The sequence below is a fragment of the Oncorhynchus clarkii genome, unplaced genomic scaffold (assembly GCF_045791955.1).
Source record: "Oncorhynchus clarkii lewisi isolate Uvic-CL-2024 unplaced genomic scaffold, UVic_Ocla_1.0 unplaced_contig_10956_pilon_pilon, whole genome shotgun sequence".
Lineage (NCBI taxonomy): Eukaryota > Metazoa > Chordata > Actinopteri > Salmoniformes > Salmonidae > Oncorhynchus > Oncorhynchus clarkii.
This window is the reverse complement of record NW_027261103.1, coordinates 45,708-62,789: the sequence shown is the minus strand read 5'-3', so window position 1 is coordinate 62,789 and position 17,082 is coordinate 45,708. Positions and strand designations below refer to the sequence as shown.

Sequence of the window (17,082 nt, the reverse complement as noted above, 5' to 3'; positions counted from 1 at the left end):
TCTGGGACAACAGTACTTCTAGGTCTCAGGAGAGTAGTAGTGATGCACCGCTACATCCCCCTCCTGCATCCACAGCAGCCAGGCAGAGCACAACTGTGTAATCCAAGTCAAAGCACTGTGACAAAGTGGGGAAACCAAGCATACTATTGACCCATAAAAGGCATTTTTATATCTGTGGCAATAGTACTTCTACATCTCTGGAAGCTTCCAGCGATACACTTAGTCATCCGCTATGACACAAACAAGTGTATAGTAATGAAAGGTATATTATCAATACACTGGTAAAGGATAGGTCTATGTCAGTGTAGGCTGCTGAGGGGAGGACTGGTCATAATAATGCCTGGAATGGAGCGAATGGAAACCATGTGTTTGATGTTGATCTCTTTCCACCTATTATTTTCCAGCCATTACCATATGCCTGTCCTCCCCAATTAAGGTGTCACCAACCTCCTGTCGCCTATGTGTAATACACTGGTATCATAGTGCACCCTACTCTACCATATTACGCACTTTTGGATGTAGCTAAAATTTTACACGTTCTTCATTCAGCAATTTTCTATGTTTTACAACAACACTTATTGTGGAGTAGTTTGTCATAATGGACAAATATATTTTACACAGGCACTAAGCAGGCAGCCCTAGTCTGTCACCTCTCCAATAAGTTGTTCAGAGAACTCGGCACTTTGAGGGACTGAACGCATTCTAAATGGAGCAGAGATATTGGAGATAAAAAAAACTTAAATAGCTAACCATCCAATACAATTTTAAGGTAGGAGTTATGTTTCTAATTGTTTATAGCACTCAGAGTGGCGTGGCCTTAAAGAAAACGAGGAGTTTGATACGCAAGTTAGCTGGTGTAACGTTAGCTACTTATGTGCTAGCAAGCGAGCTAGCTAACGTTAATCCCTCAGGTTTAGGTTAGCAGCTAGTCGGCTATTCACTTGGTAGCTAGCAATTAGATACAAAAACACCCGAGTAAAGAATTTGTCATAATGGTTAATTTAGCTACTATGATAACACCGGTATTTCTTATCGTTTAAGGAAGATATGTAGTTAACGTTAGATGGCTAAATCTGACCAGGAATGAGAAGGAGCTAGCTACTAAACTATAGCTACTAAATTATAGATAATTTAACTAGAATAAATAGTTTACTAATGTTAGCTACCTAGCAAATAACGTTACGCTCTGAGCTAGTCAGCAAGCTCGACAACTAGCTGGCTAGTGAACTGTTAACTAACTACTGACAGTTAGATAGCTAGTGTTTGATTGTCTACCTAACGTTACTCGTCTGAGGCGAGTTAGCCATCTCTATCTAACGTTAACGTTCTAGTAAATGTTTTGCCAACGTTATTTGCGAGCAAAGTTAATTGCAACTGCAGCATATTTATAACGTTAACCACACGTGTCAAATGTTTGTATACCTATCTCCATGACACACCCCTTGCCTAGACGGTGTTGGCTGGCTAGACACCTGTATGATTCTGTTTGGACGATTGGATAAGTGCTAGCTATGCGTAATTCCTTGCCTTGTCCCTGCTTCTTGAAACGGCTAATTCAACAACAACTTGCCGCAGCCAGCTAGCGAAGGGTTAATTTATATTCCATCTGCTGAACACTGTATACAAACCTGACACTTTTGTTCAACACCCACCAAAACTGAGTTTTAATTTTTCAGCATATTGATCAAAGAAAAAGACTGATGGATACTAGCCCAATGAGGAAGTACTTTGCTCCACCACCCACACAAGTCCTATACAGCAGGACCAGTGTTATACTGCACCCATTCTTCTCAAAGATCGAGGCCCTTAGCCCACATTGTTGATTCAACAATGTGAAAAATGTATTGGTTTCATCTTTGTAGTCGTGAAGTTTCTGGTAGATCCCTTATTCACTGTGTTCTACGATGGATGGCTTGTGATGGGGTGCTATTAACCACGTTGAAGATTGACACCTGATGGATAACAGAGGTTTCAGAGAGACAACCCTCCCTCTCCCTGCTTTGGGCCTGTAGTGCATGGCACTAGGTAGTGCTGCTGTGGTGCTAATCTGCTCAGTAGAATTAGCAGGTGTGTATGGCCATGTGCGTTACATAGCAGGGCCTGCCGGAAGACAGTGACCTCAGTCAGGCGAACACGTTCATAGAAGGACAGATGGCTGGACAGTGACTCATAGAAAAGATCATTGGCCTGCATTTACAGACAGTATGTTAGTTGACTGATGGGAAGACGGACACAGATTGTCAGATCCATTTTACACACTGAGCACTTTGTTCCACTTAGCCCAAACCTGATTCCTGTTCAATGTAAATGCTATATGAAGAATCAAAGGAGCTATGGGCTGTGTTTTGCAGACTTGCGGCCTGTCTAGGGCTGTTGAGGTGACCATATTACCGCCACTCCGACAGTCATGATTCATGACCGCAGTAGAATTCCATGTCACGGTAATCTCCACTTATGCACTCTGGACATGCTTTGATAGTACCCAACTCGCTAACGACCATCAGGTCGCTAACGGCCTGGTATTCAGGGCTCTATTGTCCCTCCAACCACTCTAATATCGATGAAAATGCAGTCAAAAATCACATCAAAAACTTCTCAAAACAGTATAGTGTTTTTTTAAACTAAAACTAAATTAACAAGCCTACAGCCAATGGCATGGCGCATAGCCAGAAAACATGTTCTTCTGAAATACATTTTCTTCATATCATATTTCTTAAGACCTGCCTAAAATACATAATGGATTCATTGTGATTGTGTATATTAAATAGATTAATTCAACTTTCCAATTGTTTCAAAGGCTTTTATGCGGCTTGTATGCGTGGAGGCCTGGATATGCTAAACGTGTTTGTTAATTAACAGTCAATTACCGTGAGACCGGCAGTCTATTGCATGACAATAACCTGCTGACAAAATGTCATGACCTCCACAAACCTAGGTCTGTCACACGTTGAGGGCCAAAACAATGATGAAACCTCTTTCTGTTTCCTACTGTCTCTGTCTCTCTGTCTCTGTGTCTCTGTCTCTGTCTGGCCCCAGTGGGAGTGTGGTGAGCGGCCGTGATGGGTGACACGGAGCTGGGTCTGTCTGCTGTACAGCCAGAGGAATTAGAACCGCAGAGCCCCTCCACAGCCTCCTCCTCTCCCTCACTCTCTCTGCCCTCCTCCCCTTCCTCTGGATCCTACCACTATCAGCAGACCACCAGTCCCAGCCCCACTCACAGCGATGGTCCAGCCGCCTCCAGCCCACCCCTGGATGTCATCTCAGAGGGCGTGGGCGAGCTGACCCTGGTCATCGATCCCGAGGTGGCCAAGATGGCCTGCCAGGAGGTGCTGCAGAAGGTGAAGTTTCTCAAAGGCGAAAGTGAGGGGTCAGGTCCTGGGTCTGATGGTGGCAATAGCACAGACCAAACACTGGTCAACGGGACTGTACATACAGAGCCTATCAAGCCCCCAAAAATCCCCGGGGAGGAGGACTCTGAGGCACTGCCTCCAGGCTCGGTGAAAAGCGCGCGGCGGCGCCAGCGCCACAACCCCTCCAAGCAGTCGTGGCTGCTGCGGCTGTTTGAGTCCAAACTCTTCGACGTGTCAATGGCCATCTCCTATCTACACAACTCCAAGGAGCCGGGTGTGCAGGCCTACATCGGCAACCGTCTGTTCAGCTTCCGCCACGAGGAGGTGGACTTCTACCTGCCGCAGCTGCTCAACATGTACATCCACATGGACGAGGACGTGGGAGACGCCATCAAGCCCTACGTGGTGCGTATGTTACCTCCCTGAACTACCTCTGTGGCTAGCTACTCATCAGAGTTAGAAATGTATCCTCTCTATAGCTCCTTTCACATCAAATCATTTTTCCACCACAGGTGCACCGCTGCCGTCAGAGTATCTCCTTCTCGCTGCAGTGCGCCTGGCTGCTGGGCGCCTACTCCTCCGACATGCACATCTCCACACAGCGACACTCGCGCGGCACCAAGCTACGCAAACTCATCTTCTCCGACGAACTCAAACCAGTTGCAGTCCGTGCCCGCCAGCCACTGACGTTGGCCCCTTTCTGCCCACTTCCGACTGCTGCACCATCCCTGCACGGGCACGGCTTGGGCGGAGAGCACGGTCTGTCGCCTACTAAGCGCACGCATCAGCGCTCCAAGTCGGACGCCACGGTCAGCATCAGCCTGAGCAGCAACCTGAAGAGGACAGCGAGCAACCCCAAGGTGGAGAGCAACCAGGACGAGGTGTGCACTGGGAGTATATACACATTTTTGTTTTCCACTAAGTCACTTTGTTTCTCTGTATCTTGGCAGGTGTCTCTCAAAGTGGGATAGCTAACTTTGGAAGCAACTGCTTGGTGTCCAATGGGGGGGCATTATACAAGAACAGAAAGAGCTTCACAGTCCAGCACTCTTAATCTGTAGCTGTTATCACCAGTTGTCTGAAAAATAGTCCCAGAGATAACATGCTATTGGGGTTTGGGGTCAGTGGAATGCACATATTCCAGACAGAGCAGGGAATAATACTTCCTCTTCTGTCTCTGTATAGAAGGTGTCATGGTTATGTAACTCACACGTGGTCCCATGTAGCTCAGTTGGTAGAGCATGGCCAGGGTTATGGGTTCTGTTCCCACGTGGTCCCATGTAGCTCAGTTGGTAGAGCATGGCCAGGGTTATGGGTTCCGTTCCCACGTCGGACCATGTAGCTCAGTTGGTAGAGCATGGCCAGGGTTATGGGTTCCGTTCCCACTTGGGACCATGTAGCTCAGTTGGTAGAGCATGGCCAGGGTTATGGGTTCCGTTCCCACGTGGTCCCATGTAGCTCAGTTGGTAGAGCATGGCCAGGGTTATGGGTTCCGTTCCCACGTGGGACCATGTAGCTCAGTTGGTAGAGCATGGCCAGGGTTATGGGTTCCGTTCCCACGTGGGACCATGTAGCTCAGTTGGTAGAGCATGGCCAGGGTTATGGGTTCCGTTCCCACTTGGGACCATGTAGCTCAGTTGATAGAGCATGGCCAGGGTTATGGGTTCGGTTCCCATTTGGGACCATGTAGCTCAGTTGGTAGAGCATGGCCAGGGTTATGGGTTCCGTTCCCACTTGGGACATGTAGCTCAGTTGATAGAGCATGGCCAGGGTTATGGGTTCCGTTCCCACTTGGGACCATGTAGCTCAGTTGGTAGAGCATGGCCAGGGTTATGGGTTCCGTTCCCACTTGGGACATGTAGCTCAGTTGATAGAGCATGGCCAGGGTTATGGGTTCCGTTCCCACTTGGGACCATGTAGCTCAGTTGGTAGAGCATGGCCAGGGTTATGGGTTCCGTTCCCACTTGGGACCATGTAGCTCAGTTGGTAGAGCATGGCCAGGGTTATGGGTTCCGTTCCCACTTGGGACCATGTAGCTCAGTTGGTAGAGCATGGCCAGGGTTATGGGTTCCGTTCCCACGTTGGACCAGTACAAATAAAGTATAAAAATGTGTGCTCTCATTGCTGTAAGTTGCTCTGGATAAGATCGTCTGCTAAATGACTCAAATATAAAAATGTTGAAGAAAGGATCTTTGACCAATTAAGCTCTGTATGTGTGTGTCCGTGCGTGCATGTGTATATGTGACTACCACACCAAACTTAATCAGCAGTTCAGTTTCAAGCTCAGTGATTTCCCTCTGGTCACTTCCTCCTTTCTCTCTTAGCTCCCTCTTCGGTTTACAAACATGGAGACAGTGTTACTATAGGGTCACAGTGCTTCTAGAAACACCATGCCCAGAGTTCTCTATTGAGGTCTGGTGATATCTTGGGAGAAACTAGTTCGCTATGGCGACTGACCATGTGGCAACATCATCAGTACTCGGCTATTAACCTGGTAGCTATTGGATACAAAAACACCAGAGTAAAGAATTTGTCATAATGGTTAATTTAGCTACACTGATAAGACCGGTAGTTCTTGTCGTCATCGTTGAAGGAAGATGGGTAGCTAATGTTTACATGCACACAATAGTACAATTATTGTAAATAATTAGATTATTATTATAGTAGTTGGATTTAAACATTTACATGCTTCGCAAGAAGAAGGATTCCCCTAATAATCCAGTTTACATGGACACATCTGAAATCAGGCTACCTGATGGGACTTTGATAATCACCAGTCAAAATAAACGTTTGTGAATTATATTTGAGTCTGAGTTTGGACATAAAAGTTTGAATGTGAACTATTTCTAAGATGCACACTTTCAGTTTTTCTGAACTAATTTCACTGGCGCTAAAGGAGGAAGCTTGCGCTGCTCGTGCTCAGTAACACTGCTACAGCTCTGATTAAGGTCTTTGCATGTCCTAGTCATTTGAAAGATTGCTCAGAAAACCAGCTGTTTTAATTGGTGCTTACTTTGATTATGACCGTGCGCTGATTGAGATATGCAGAGTAACGTGTTTACATGACTCCTGCCGTGCTTGGCCTACTGCCATAATCAGTTTACTATCTAATTATTAGTGTGCATGTAAAGGTACTCAGTCATCACCACTACAGGGTGCTCAGGGACTGTCCCTGAAACGGCAGAGCTGTCATTATGTAAAAGGAAGTGCCCTCCTGATATGGGTGATAATCTAGGATTAGGCAGTCTTCTCAGGCATGAACGGGTCTATTATCAAACATTTGAACACTTTTAGTTGTTTAGTCGTTGGATACACAATTGAAAATCAAATCTCAATTGCAAAGTCTCTTCACGAGTCACTGATACACCAGTTTAGTTCCTTTAGTCATCGATGAGTCATTGACACAACTTCCTTATCATTGTTGTTATAGAGGTACCCAAAACACAACCTCCCCACTCTCTTATTGAGACTCCACTATAGAGACATACTGCCCCATTATGGCGCGAGGTCAGAATCAATTCCAGGCCAATTCAGGAAGGGAATTTAAATATACTGTTATGTGATGTGCCAACTTCATGTCATCGTGCAGCAGAAAATTCTGTCTCAGTCTCACGTGACCTTCTGCAAAGGCTGGTAAAACACATGGTGTGAACAAAGACTGCTGTTGCACCATCACTGTTACACTGGGAGGAGAGTTCAAGGTGTCTAGTGATTGTGTGGAACCTTCAGAAAATATTCACACCCTTTGACTTTTTCCACATTTTGTTGTGTTACAAGAATTTGCCCCAAACCTAATGCTTTGTATTCAGGACAAGTTAATTTCTTTGCTACATGTTTTGTAGTTTTACTTTAGTGCCTTACTGCAAACAGGTTGCATGTTTTGGAATATTTTTTTTAATTCTGTACAGGCTTCTTTTCAGTCTGTTATTTAGGTTAGTATTGTGGAGTAACTATGTTTTTGATCCGTCCTCAGTTCTCTCCTATCACACCCATTAAACTCTAACTGTTTTAAAATCACCATTGGCCTCATGGGGAAATCACTGAGCCGTTTCCTTCCTTTCCGGCAACTGAGTTAGGAAGGACGCCTGTATCTTTGTAGTGACTGGGTGTATTGGTACACCATCCAAAGTGTAATTAATAACTTCACCATGCTCAAAGGAATATTCAATGTCTGCTTTTCATTTTTTTGTACCTATCTACCAATGGGTGTCTTTGCGAGGCATTGAAAAACCTCCCTGGTCTTTGTGGTTGAATCTGTGTTTGAAATGCGCTGCTCGACGGAGTGACCTTATGGATAATTGTATGTGTGGGGTACAGAGATGAGGTAGTCATTCAGAAATCATGTTAAACACTATTATTACACACAGTATTATGTGACTTGTTCAGCACATTTGTACTCCTGAATTGATTTAGGCTTGCCATAACAAAGGGATTGAATATTCGACCTATTGACTCAAGTCATTTCAGCTCTTAATTTCTCATTAATTTGTACACATTTCTAAAAACACAATTCCACTTTGACATTATGAGGTATTGTGTGTAGGCTAGTGACCCAAAATAATAAAAAATTCAGGCTGTAATACAACAAAATGCTGTGAAAAGTCAAGGGGGGTGAATACTTTCTGAAGGCCTGGATCTAGTTTGGACTCTTCCCACCATCATTCCTCCTCCCCCTGATTAATGTGTAGTGAGACACTGTCTGTTGTGAGTAACCATTCATAAACACTGGATGTCACTAGACTTTCATAAAGGAAGCTTTTCTCTGCTCATCTCTCTCTTAATGTTGTCCTTGCTTCCCCATGCTCTATAGACATAGCTCTCATGTCTCTATTTCCTCTATTCTATTCCCCATGCTCTGTGACCTTTAGTATCATGTGAGAGTGTTAGTAGTAGTTCACCCAGATAACCGGGATCATTGTAGAGCTGCAGATTTGTTGTCACTCCTCACAACAAGACCCTGGAATACACAGGCACACAAATCAGCCTCTTCCCATTCACTGGGGGCATACAGTCTGATACTACCTAATTATGATTCTTGTTGTTGGTATAAACATTTTAAAAATAAGAATTTTTACTTTCTTTCCCTCCACCCCCCTTTCCTTTCCTTACTTTGTACTTTAACCTCTCACCTTTCCCAGGATCTAAGCTCCAGCTCTGAAAGTCTTAATTGTTAGACTAAGACTGGTACAGTAAGTTAACGGCCTCCATCACCACAGACTTCTGTGGTGCATTCTGGGATGATGGCTGCCTGTCTCCATTGGCAGCCGGGTTGTAGACTACTCTCTGTCTGCGAAGTGAGGAGTTGTAAGCATGTATCTCAATATGTAACGTTGGGCTCCAGAGATAAATAGCCTTCAGGGGTCAGGTCAGGTCATTGGTGGCAGCAGTGGGATCTGTTCGTCATTGTTTTTTGGGGTCATGTTTCAGTTGTGTATCTATGGTTGTTACGGGTGCAGATTGTGATACATGCTTATAAACCTCCACTCTATTGCTTTAATTTTCTATTTTTACAAAATATGTCTGTATATGTTTTGGGGCTTTGTGTAAACTTGGACTTCTTTAAACCACTGCTGCAATAATTTAGCCTCAAATGAATGATTTGCCAATGGTTTCAAGTTCTGGTCTTTCATGTTTCAACTAGTCTTATCTTCTGACATTTGTGTCAAGTTGGTTGCTGAAGGGTTTCGGCTTTTTAAAAGGCTATTTTAAGACTACAGGCGATTATACACATTTGCTCACTTGAATCAGCTGCAATAATGGGCCTTGACTTCTGAATCATTTCAAACTAACTTGACACAAATGGAGCAGCGGCTCATGGCTGTACATCTAAGTTGCTGTTGTAATTTGACAAGGGAGTGGTGCTCCCTGTTCTCTGGGGGTCAACACGAGAAGGTGTGTTGTTGTAGAGAGTATTTGGTTCCAACACAACACTGAACTATTCTTACAAATCACTATTACTCCAAAGGTCATTATGTTCATACATCTGATTTCCTCCTCCTCTGTAGCCGGCGCGTCTGGCACCGCAGAGAGAGTTCATCAAGTCCCTGATGGGCATTGGGAAGCGGCTGGCCACGCTGCCCACTAAGGAGCAGAAGACGTCCCGGCTCATCTCGGAGCTTTCGCTGCTCAACCACAAGCTGCCCGCCCGCGTCTGGCTGCCCACCGCCGCCTTCGACCACCACGTGGTGCGCGTCCCTCACACACAGGCTGTGGTGCTCAACTCCAAAGACAAGGTGAGGGGGAGATCACACACACACACAGTGTAGAAGGAGACGACGCACCAACACAAACATGTAAACAATCACCTCTACCTGGTCAGGCGCCGTACCTCATCTATGTGGAGGTTCTGGAGTGTGAGGACTTTGAGACGTCCAACGTTCCGGTGCGGATCTCCGAGACCAGGATCCGCAGCACGCGCTCAGTGGAGAACCTTCCGGACTGCGGCATCACGGCAGATCAGCGAGCCGGGGGCTTCTCAACGGTTCACAACTACGATGAGGATAACGAAGCCTGGTCTGTGGACGACATCAGGGATCTGCAGGTGGAGGTAGGGGTCAGGAGCCCACCTACCCTTATCAGGTAGCGAAGGAGTGTGGGCTGTGTACTCACCCTCTCCCCCGTTCTTTCCCCTCCTCTGTTATCCCAGCTCCCAGAGTTCCACACCAACAGCTGTGACAACATCTCCCAGTTCTCAGTGGACAGCATCACCAGCCTGGACAGCAAGGAGCCCATCTTCATCGCTGCTGGAGACATCAGGTACAGAGGAATAGCTGGGAGAGAGCTAGCTTGGGTGGTATAATGTAGTCTTTCAAACTGTGATGTATATGATGCTTCTTCAGTAGTGACGGTGAATGTGTGTGTTTCCCCCACTACACAGGCGGCGTCTCTCAGAGCAGCTAGCTCACACACCCACCACATTCAAACGGGACCCAGAGGACCCTTCAGCAGTGGCCCTCAAGGAGCCGTGGCAGGAGAAGGTTCAGTGCGTACTCAATCCCCACAGTGGACCGTGGAGGTGTTGCATGCCTTGATGGTAACCTCAAGGCTAGAGGAAAGGTTTGAGCTTTGCTAATTGTATGTGCCTGTACTTGTTGTGTTATTCTGAATAGGCGGATAAGGGAGGGCTCCCCATATGGACACATCCCTACCTGGAGGTTGTTGTCAGTCATCGTCAAGTGTGGCGACGACCTTCGGCAAGAGCTCCTGGCCTCTCAAGTGCTGCAGCAGCTCCAGGTCATTCTTAATGGAGACTCTCTAGCTCCACAAACACAGCAAGGATGAACCTCTCTTTCCACATATACACACCCAGCATTTACATGACAGTATAATCTCCTGTATATACTTTATCTGGACTAATTATGTACCGCTCTCTTCCCTCTCCCAGATCATCTGGGAACAGGAGCGCGTGCCTATCTGGATCAAACCCTACAAGATCCTGGTGATCTCCTCTGACAGCGGCATGATTGAACCCATAGTCAACGCAGTGTCCATCCACCAGGTGAGTGGACTCAGAAAGGCTCCAACAAAAACAAACATTACTATTAGTAGTATTTAACGTTACTACCTTTGCCCCTCAGCCAGCTAGATCAATACCTTTTCTCCCAGATATTAGGCTTCTAGCGGCACACGGCAGGTAGTCTAGTGGGTAGGATGTTAGAGCATTGGGCCAGTAACCGAAAGGTCACTAGTTTGAATCCCCAAGCTGAAAAATCTCGATGTGCCCATGAGCAAGGCACTTAACCCTAATTGCTCCTGGGTCACCGTTGATAATGCCCTGACCGTAACCCCACTATCCGAGAGTGTCTCAGGGGGAGTTGGGATATGTATAAATAAAAAATGACATTTTCAATTCACACATGTATATAATACACACTTGTACATGTGTGAAGTAGGGCAAATATATGCACCCACCAAATGATTATTAAATATGTCCTACAAACTTCAATGAGTTGGTCTGATGGGACCACCTAGTTGTGTCATGACTGGACCACCTATTAAGATGGGCCTTTTGTTAAGTAGAAAAGGTGTTACATGATCTGAAAGGGAGACTGGAGTGGGACTTCCATGTTAAAGTTCTCTGATATCCCTCCGCCAGGTGAAGAAACAGAGCCAGATGTCTCTGCTGGACTACTTCCTGCAGGAACACGGTACCCACACCACCGAGGCCTTCCTCACGGCCCAGCGCAACTTTGTCCAGAGCTGTGCAGGCTACTGTCTCATCTGCTACCTGCTGCAGGTCAAAGACAGGTCAGACACACCCACTACTTCCTCTCATTCACTCCTATATCCTCTCTCTCTCTCTCTCATCACTTACATTTTGTTCTCATCTCTCCTCCCTGTCATCTCTCTCTCATCACTTACATTTTGTTCTCATCTCTCTCTCATCACTTACATTTTGTTCTCATATCTCTCTCATCACTTACATTTTGTTCTCATCTCTCTCTCTCATTACTTACATTCTGTTCACTCTCTTATTTTCCCTCTTTCTTTCTGACCATTTCTGTTCTCTCATCTCTCTCCGCCCTGTCATCTCTCTCCGCCCTGTCATCTCTCTCCGCCCTGTCATCTCTCTCCGCCCTGTCATCTCTCTCCGCCCTGTCATCTCTCTCCGCCCTGTCATCTCTCTCTGCCCTGTCATCTCTCCAGACACAATGGCAACATCCTGTTGGACGCTGAGGGCCACATCATCCACATAGACTTTGGCTTCATTCTGTCCAGCTCGCCCCGCAACCTGGGCTTCGAGACCTCTGCTTTCAAGCTCACCAACGAGTTTGTAGACGTGAGTTAATTGACAGGAACGCTAATGCAACGTTCTTATTCAGATTTGCTGATTTCTGTTGAACCAGGAGTAAAGCAGAGGTTTGAAACACTTTGCCATCTTCAACAAAGCTAATTGACTAATACAACACTTTCTTGTGACTGTCTCTCTAGGTGATGGAGACATGTTTAATTACTATAAGATGCTCTGTCTCTCTCTAGGTGATGGGAGGTCTGGATGGAGACATGTTGAATTACTATAAGATGCTCTGTCTCTCTCTAGGTGATGGGAGGTCTGGATGGAGACATGTTTAATTACTATAAGATGCTCTGTCTCTCTCTAGGTGATGGGAGGTCTGGATGTAGACATGTTTAATTACTATAAGATGCTCTGTCTCTCTCTAGGTGATGGGAGGTCTGGATGTAGACATGTTTAATTACTATAAGATGCTCTGTCTCTCTCTAGGTGATGGGAGGTCTGGATGGAGACATGTTTAATTACTATAAGATGCTCATGCTGCAGGGCCTGATAGCAGCACGTAAACACATGGACAAAGTCATCCAGATAGTGGAGATCATGCAGCAAGGTAATTACTCTTCATACTTACCTAGTCCTAACCCACAACTGTGTATCAGTCATGGCATGTCTCTCTGGTCCTAGTCTGTATTGTAGTCATGTTAGCTTTAGTTAGTCTTGTAAAGTAGCTTTAACTTTAAGGAAAGTGCTTTATGGAGAAGTACACTTGGTCGTTATGAGTAACAAACTGTACTACAGTGTACTTCATCAGTGTCCCTCTCTTCTCCCTACCAGGCTCCCAGCTGCCCTGCTTCCACGGATCCAGCACCATCCGGACCTTGAAGGAGCGTTTCCACATGAGCCTGACGGAGGAACAGCTGCAGGTCCTGGTGGAGCAGATGGTGGACGGATCCATGCGCTCCATCACCACCAAGCTCTATGACGGCTTCCAGTACCTCACCAACGGCATCATGTGAACGTGTGTGTGTGTGTGTGCGTATGTACAGGACGTGTGTATGGAAAGGATACATGAGTGTGTGTGTGTTTCTAAATGTGCAGTGGACATACATGGACTGGACTGGAGAGGCCGCACCACGGGCAGAGACCACTCCACTCCCACACCCTACAAGTCCCCATACCTCTACAGACAGAATACATTCATAGTTTATAGTTGTGTTTCTAACACCACCTCAACCTTGGACTGATGTCTTTCCTCACAGGATTTAGACAGGAGATTGGAGAGGTTTCAGCTGTGGTTTTCATCTTTTCCTGCATCTTTATTCATATCTCTCTGTTTCTCTGTCTGTTTTACCCCCTTATATCTTTCCATGTGCTTTGTTTTCTCCAATAGGAATGTGTTCTGTTTCTCCCCGTCTCTGCAGTATGTAATGGTACAGTTTCCCTGTGCCTCAGATATACATGACACTCACCAGCCCTTTAAATCAATCTGTCTCACCCCAGTGTGTGATGGTGTTCAGTCTCCATATTGACCATTTCATTCCAAACTCTCTATTACAGTGGTTTTCTCTACACTTTCTCAGTCATGGAATGAACACTTAGTGAAATGCTTAGGAACCAGCTCCGTTTCCATTGTCTTTGGACTGCCATACTCATGACTGTTCTTGGTTGTTGAGGAGTGACATTGTTTGCTAGATGCACATAGTTCCCTCAAAATATGATCCAACAATAGTGGGTTGGAATGAGGTTGCGCCACGCTACCGATGTATCTTCTATCAACCTAATTTCTTCTGTAAGCTTTTGTGCATCACTTTGTATGAAGGGACATGACTCAACTGTGAAGACTTGTATTTCTACCTGGTATAATTTTGGAGGAAGAAGAAGAGCCTACTGCTGTCTATTGAGCCACTAGAAACTGGTACTTGTGGGGAGGGTCTGAGTAGACAAAAGGAGAGCAAAGCAGTTCTACAAGAACCAATGTGACTGAAGTACCTCAGAAGAACCCAGTATTTCACAAAAGCAGCAAAGGCTTTGAACATTGAGGAAAATAGTCAATTCACAAATGGTTGAATTAAAGTGTTACTTCAACATTTCTAAATCAGAATGCTTTTGGATGGAGGTTGATAAAGATGGGGTCTATGAACTGTATGGCTGATTTCCTGTGTTTTAGGGCAGGATAGAGATGATTTATGTCCATCCACCACTCTACATTCATCTCAATAGAATCTGGATTCTCACCCCTGTTCCAGATGTCTGAATGTGTAAGGGCAAACCAATTACAAGCTAGAATCCTAATTAAATGTATTTCTCCCAATAGTTTTTCTACTACCTTTAGTGTTTTTGTCAAACCTTTTTATTTCTTTATAAACTGTTATTTAATGGACCAGCTGTTATGATCACGTGACCTCCCTTAACTTGTACATTTTTCTTTGTAATAAATTTAATTTGTCTGTCAGGTTGTTGAAAATTACATTTTTACCTGTCTGGATATTTCAATACGTTACTATCTACTACAACTAGTACTTTACGCCATTGTACTTGGGTGATAGGCTTTAAAAAACACCATAATGCCAACTGCAGAGGTAGTCCCTTACCTGTCCACACTTCCGCTAGCAAATGTTTAAATTACTTACAAACTGACCCCACCTCCTTAGAAGAAGTCAGGCTAGGCTATTCAATCAACGTTGAAGCACCGGGTGAAAGTTTTTACATTGATAGAAAACAGCATATAATACCGACAATTAAATGAACCCTCTTTAGATTTATAAGTATGATATTACGTTTGAGTTTCACCTGAGCTCGTGACACTCCTTGCTTAGCTCCTCAAACTTTCCGTGTAAGTTGGATTTCTCAATCAGGAAGTAGTATCAAGTTAAAATGGTAAGTAACCTATACTTTTTCTCAATCACCAACTACACACCGAAAATAATTTAAACATCATTCATCGAATGTTTAGCCTACTCGTGAAGTTCTCCCGACTGGAGAATATTTCCTTGAGCCAACAAGTCCAATTGCCTAGTGTTTGTGATACAGAAACCTGGTGGATGACAAGGATTGTCGACAAATATCCTTGGATGCCTGACCGGAGCTTGAAAAGGCGCTGTCCGTTCTTTGATTCATAAATCACTAACTTTAAACAACTGGCACTGTTGGATCCACACGACGTAAATATTAGTAAGTCTGCGCATTTTTCTTTTGCACAGACTTCCTTGTCGTGAACAGGTAGACAGTGTCTACATTTGATTCAATCAGTAGACTATTGCCTCAAATGTCCCAGTACTCCTTGAACTCCTTTCCAATAACTGAAGAGTATGGACAGGTTTTCACCTTAGTGCTGCTTCCACCTGTCAAGTCATGATCAGTGGTGCTAGGTTATAGGAAAGGTGACAAGGAAAGGGGTCTATAGTATATAATAACATTGAAATAGGCACAACGTTTAGGCCTACCCACAGATGGAAACACACGACTAGCCTGGGCATACACTTTTCCCAGAGGTCATTGCATGCACACCTAAATCACAGCCTAGGCATACCCGTAGTCTACTACACATAGCCACAGAGAGTAGGGGTGCTGAGGGTTCTGCAGCACCCACTGAAAAATCATAATAAATAATGGTTTCTTTATTTTTTCTTCTCTCTCACAAAAGTAGTGCGCTGGGCCTTTAATAATCCTGTATTAGTGGACCAATTAGAGCATGCAAAACATTGTTCTCTGCTGCCACCCTGTCCACCTCCACAAACAATACCCCCAACTCCCAATTACTTCCCGTGGCTATGCTACTATAGTAAATGTTTTGCCTCTAAATGTTACTGCACTCAGCTAGCAAAATTGTTTCCCTGTCAAACTGCAGGTGAAGCTGATTCAAATGAATCAACCAGGAGCAACGTGTCTGGGCAGGGTTATCCCCATTGAACAGGCCCTAGGAGGGAAAAGGAATGTAGACAAATCAGGATAGGAAGATTTGAGGTCCACGGGGGACAGACCCCTGTGATGTCATGCATACAAAATTATACCTGGTCATAACTTTGGGATTCAACATCGGGACTCTGTATTGGTTGGACACATTCAGGAGGACAACGTGACAGAATATTCTTCCTCTCCCGATCTAGTTTTTATCAGTACTGATCAAGTTAGAGAAAAGGGGAACAAACCACTGCTGGTATTCACCCTGTGACCTGTTTGGTTCCTTGTTAGAAATTCCACAGACGCATGACTGTTCTACGAGAACTGGACTGTCTGTTGCAATACCCAAACCATCTGTCTGTCATGGTGATTCATGACTGATAAATCACAAGGTATTTCCCTCGTGGCATTGCCTCTTCTTGCCCATCTGACCATCAGTGAATGAACGAAGAAACAACACAGCCTACGGCCTACAGCCTGCGGCCTATAGCCTACGGTCTACAGCCTACAGCCTACACACTATATTGCTGCTTAGCCTTTCTGTTTCTTTTCTATGCAGAGTTTCTCATTCAGCACCTTGTATAATGTGATGTGTGTTTGACAACTACTTTACACCACTGAATTGACGAGGGTATTTCAATCATAAACGTTTGTCTCTTGGTCTTGGTAGGCCGTCATTGTCATTAAGAATTTGTTATGAAGTGACTTGCCTAGTTAAATCAAGTTTAAATAATAAATAAATGATAGTGTTCTGATTCATCCTGGCAGGCACACAGCTATATTATGACATTACCTCACCAACTTGTGGTCAATATGGCAATATTCAAGGTTATTTTGGTAAGAGTGAGTACATTCACGTCAACGGTTGAGACATTTCTGTAGCTGTTTGAGTAGGATCATAGTTCTCATCCTCTTTTGAAATAGAGGCTGCTGTAATTGTGTAATACATGTGTTATGGTGGGAACATCTTTATGGTCGTGTGGTGAGTATGAAGACTATTTCTTTACTTTATGGTCATAACACATTCAGCTTATTTGTGGCAGGCACAGTCTAACAGGCACAGTCTAACAGGCACAGTCTAACAGGCACAGTCTAACA

General features: G+C 44.9%; 1 protein-coding gene across 2 annotated transcripts; it reads left to right on the top strand.

Moving 5' to 3' along the window:
* Nucleotides 1-648: 648 nt before the first annotated feature.
* Nucleotides 649-14,549, top strand: LOC139404845 (phosphatidylinositol 4-kinase beta-like). 2 transcript variants are annotated; one of them, XM_071147378.1, is made up of 13 exons: nucleotides 649-769; nucleotides 3,037-3,755; nucleotides 3,863-4,231; nucleotides 9,356-9,583; nucleotides 9,670-9,897; nucleotides 9,997-10,106; nucleotides 10,228-10,332; nucleotides 10,460-10,583; nucleotides 10,735-10,848; nucleotides 11,446-11,597; nucleotides 11,997-12,129; nucleotides 12,574-12,694; nucleotides 12,919-14,549. In XM_071147378.1, exons 2-13 carry the CDS (start codon nucleotides 3,060-3,062, stop codon nucleotides 13,098-13,100), a joined length of 2,562 nt encoding a protein of 853 aa, XP_071003479.1. In that variant the 5' UTR covers nucleotides 649-769; nucleotides 3,037-3,059; the 3' UTR covers nucleotides 13,101-14,549. The 2 variants fall into 2 exon arrangements, with proteins under 2 accessions (XP_071003479.1, XP_071003480.1); XM_071147379.1 differs by lacking the exons at nucleotides 12,574-12,694; nucleotides 12,919-14,549 and adding an exon at nucleotides 12,391-12,523 and having other exon boundaries at nucleotides 666-769.
* The last annotated feature ends 2,533 nt before the right edge of the window (nucleotides 14,550-17,082 follow it).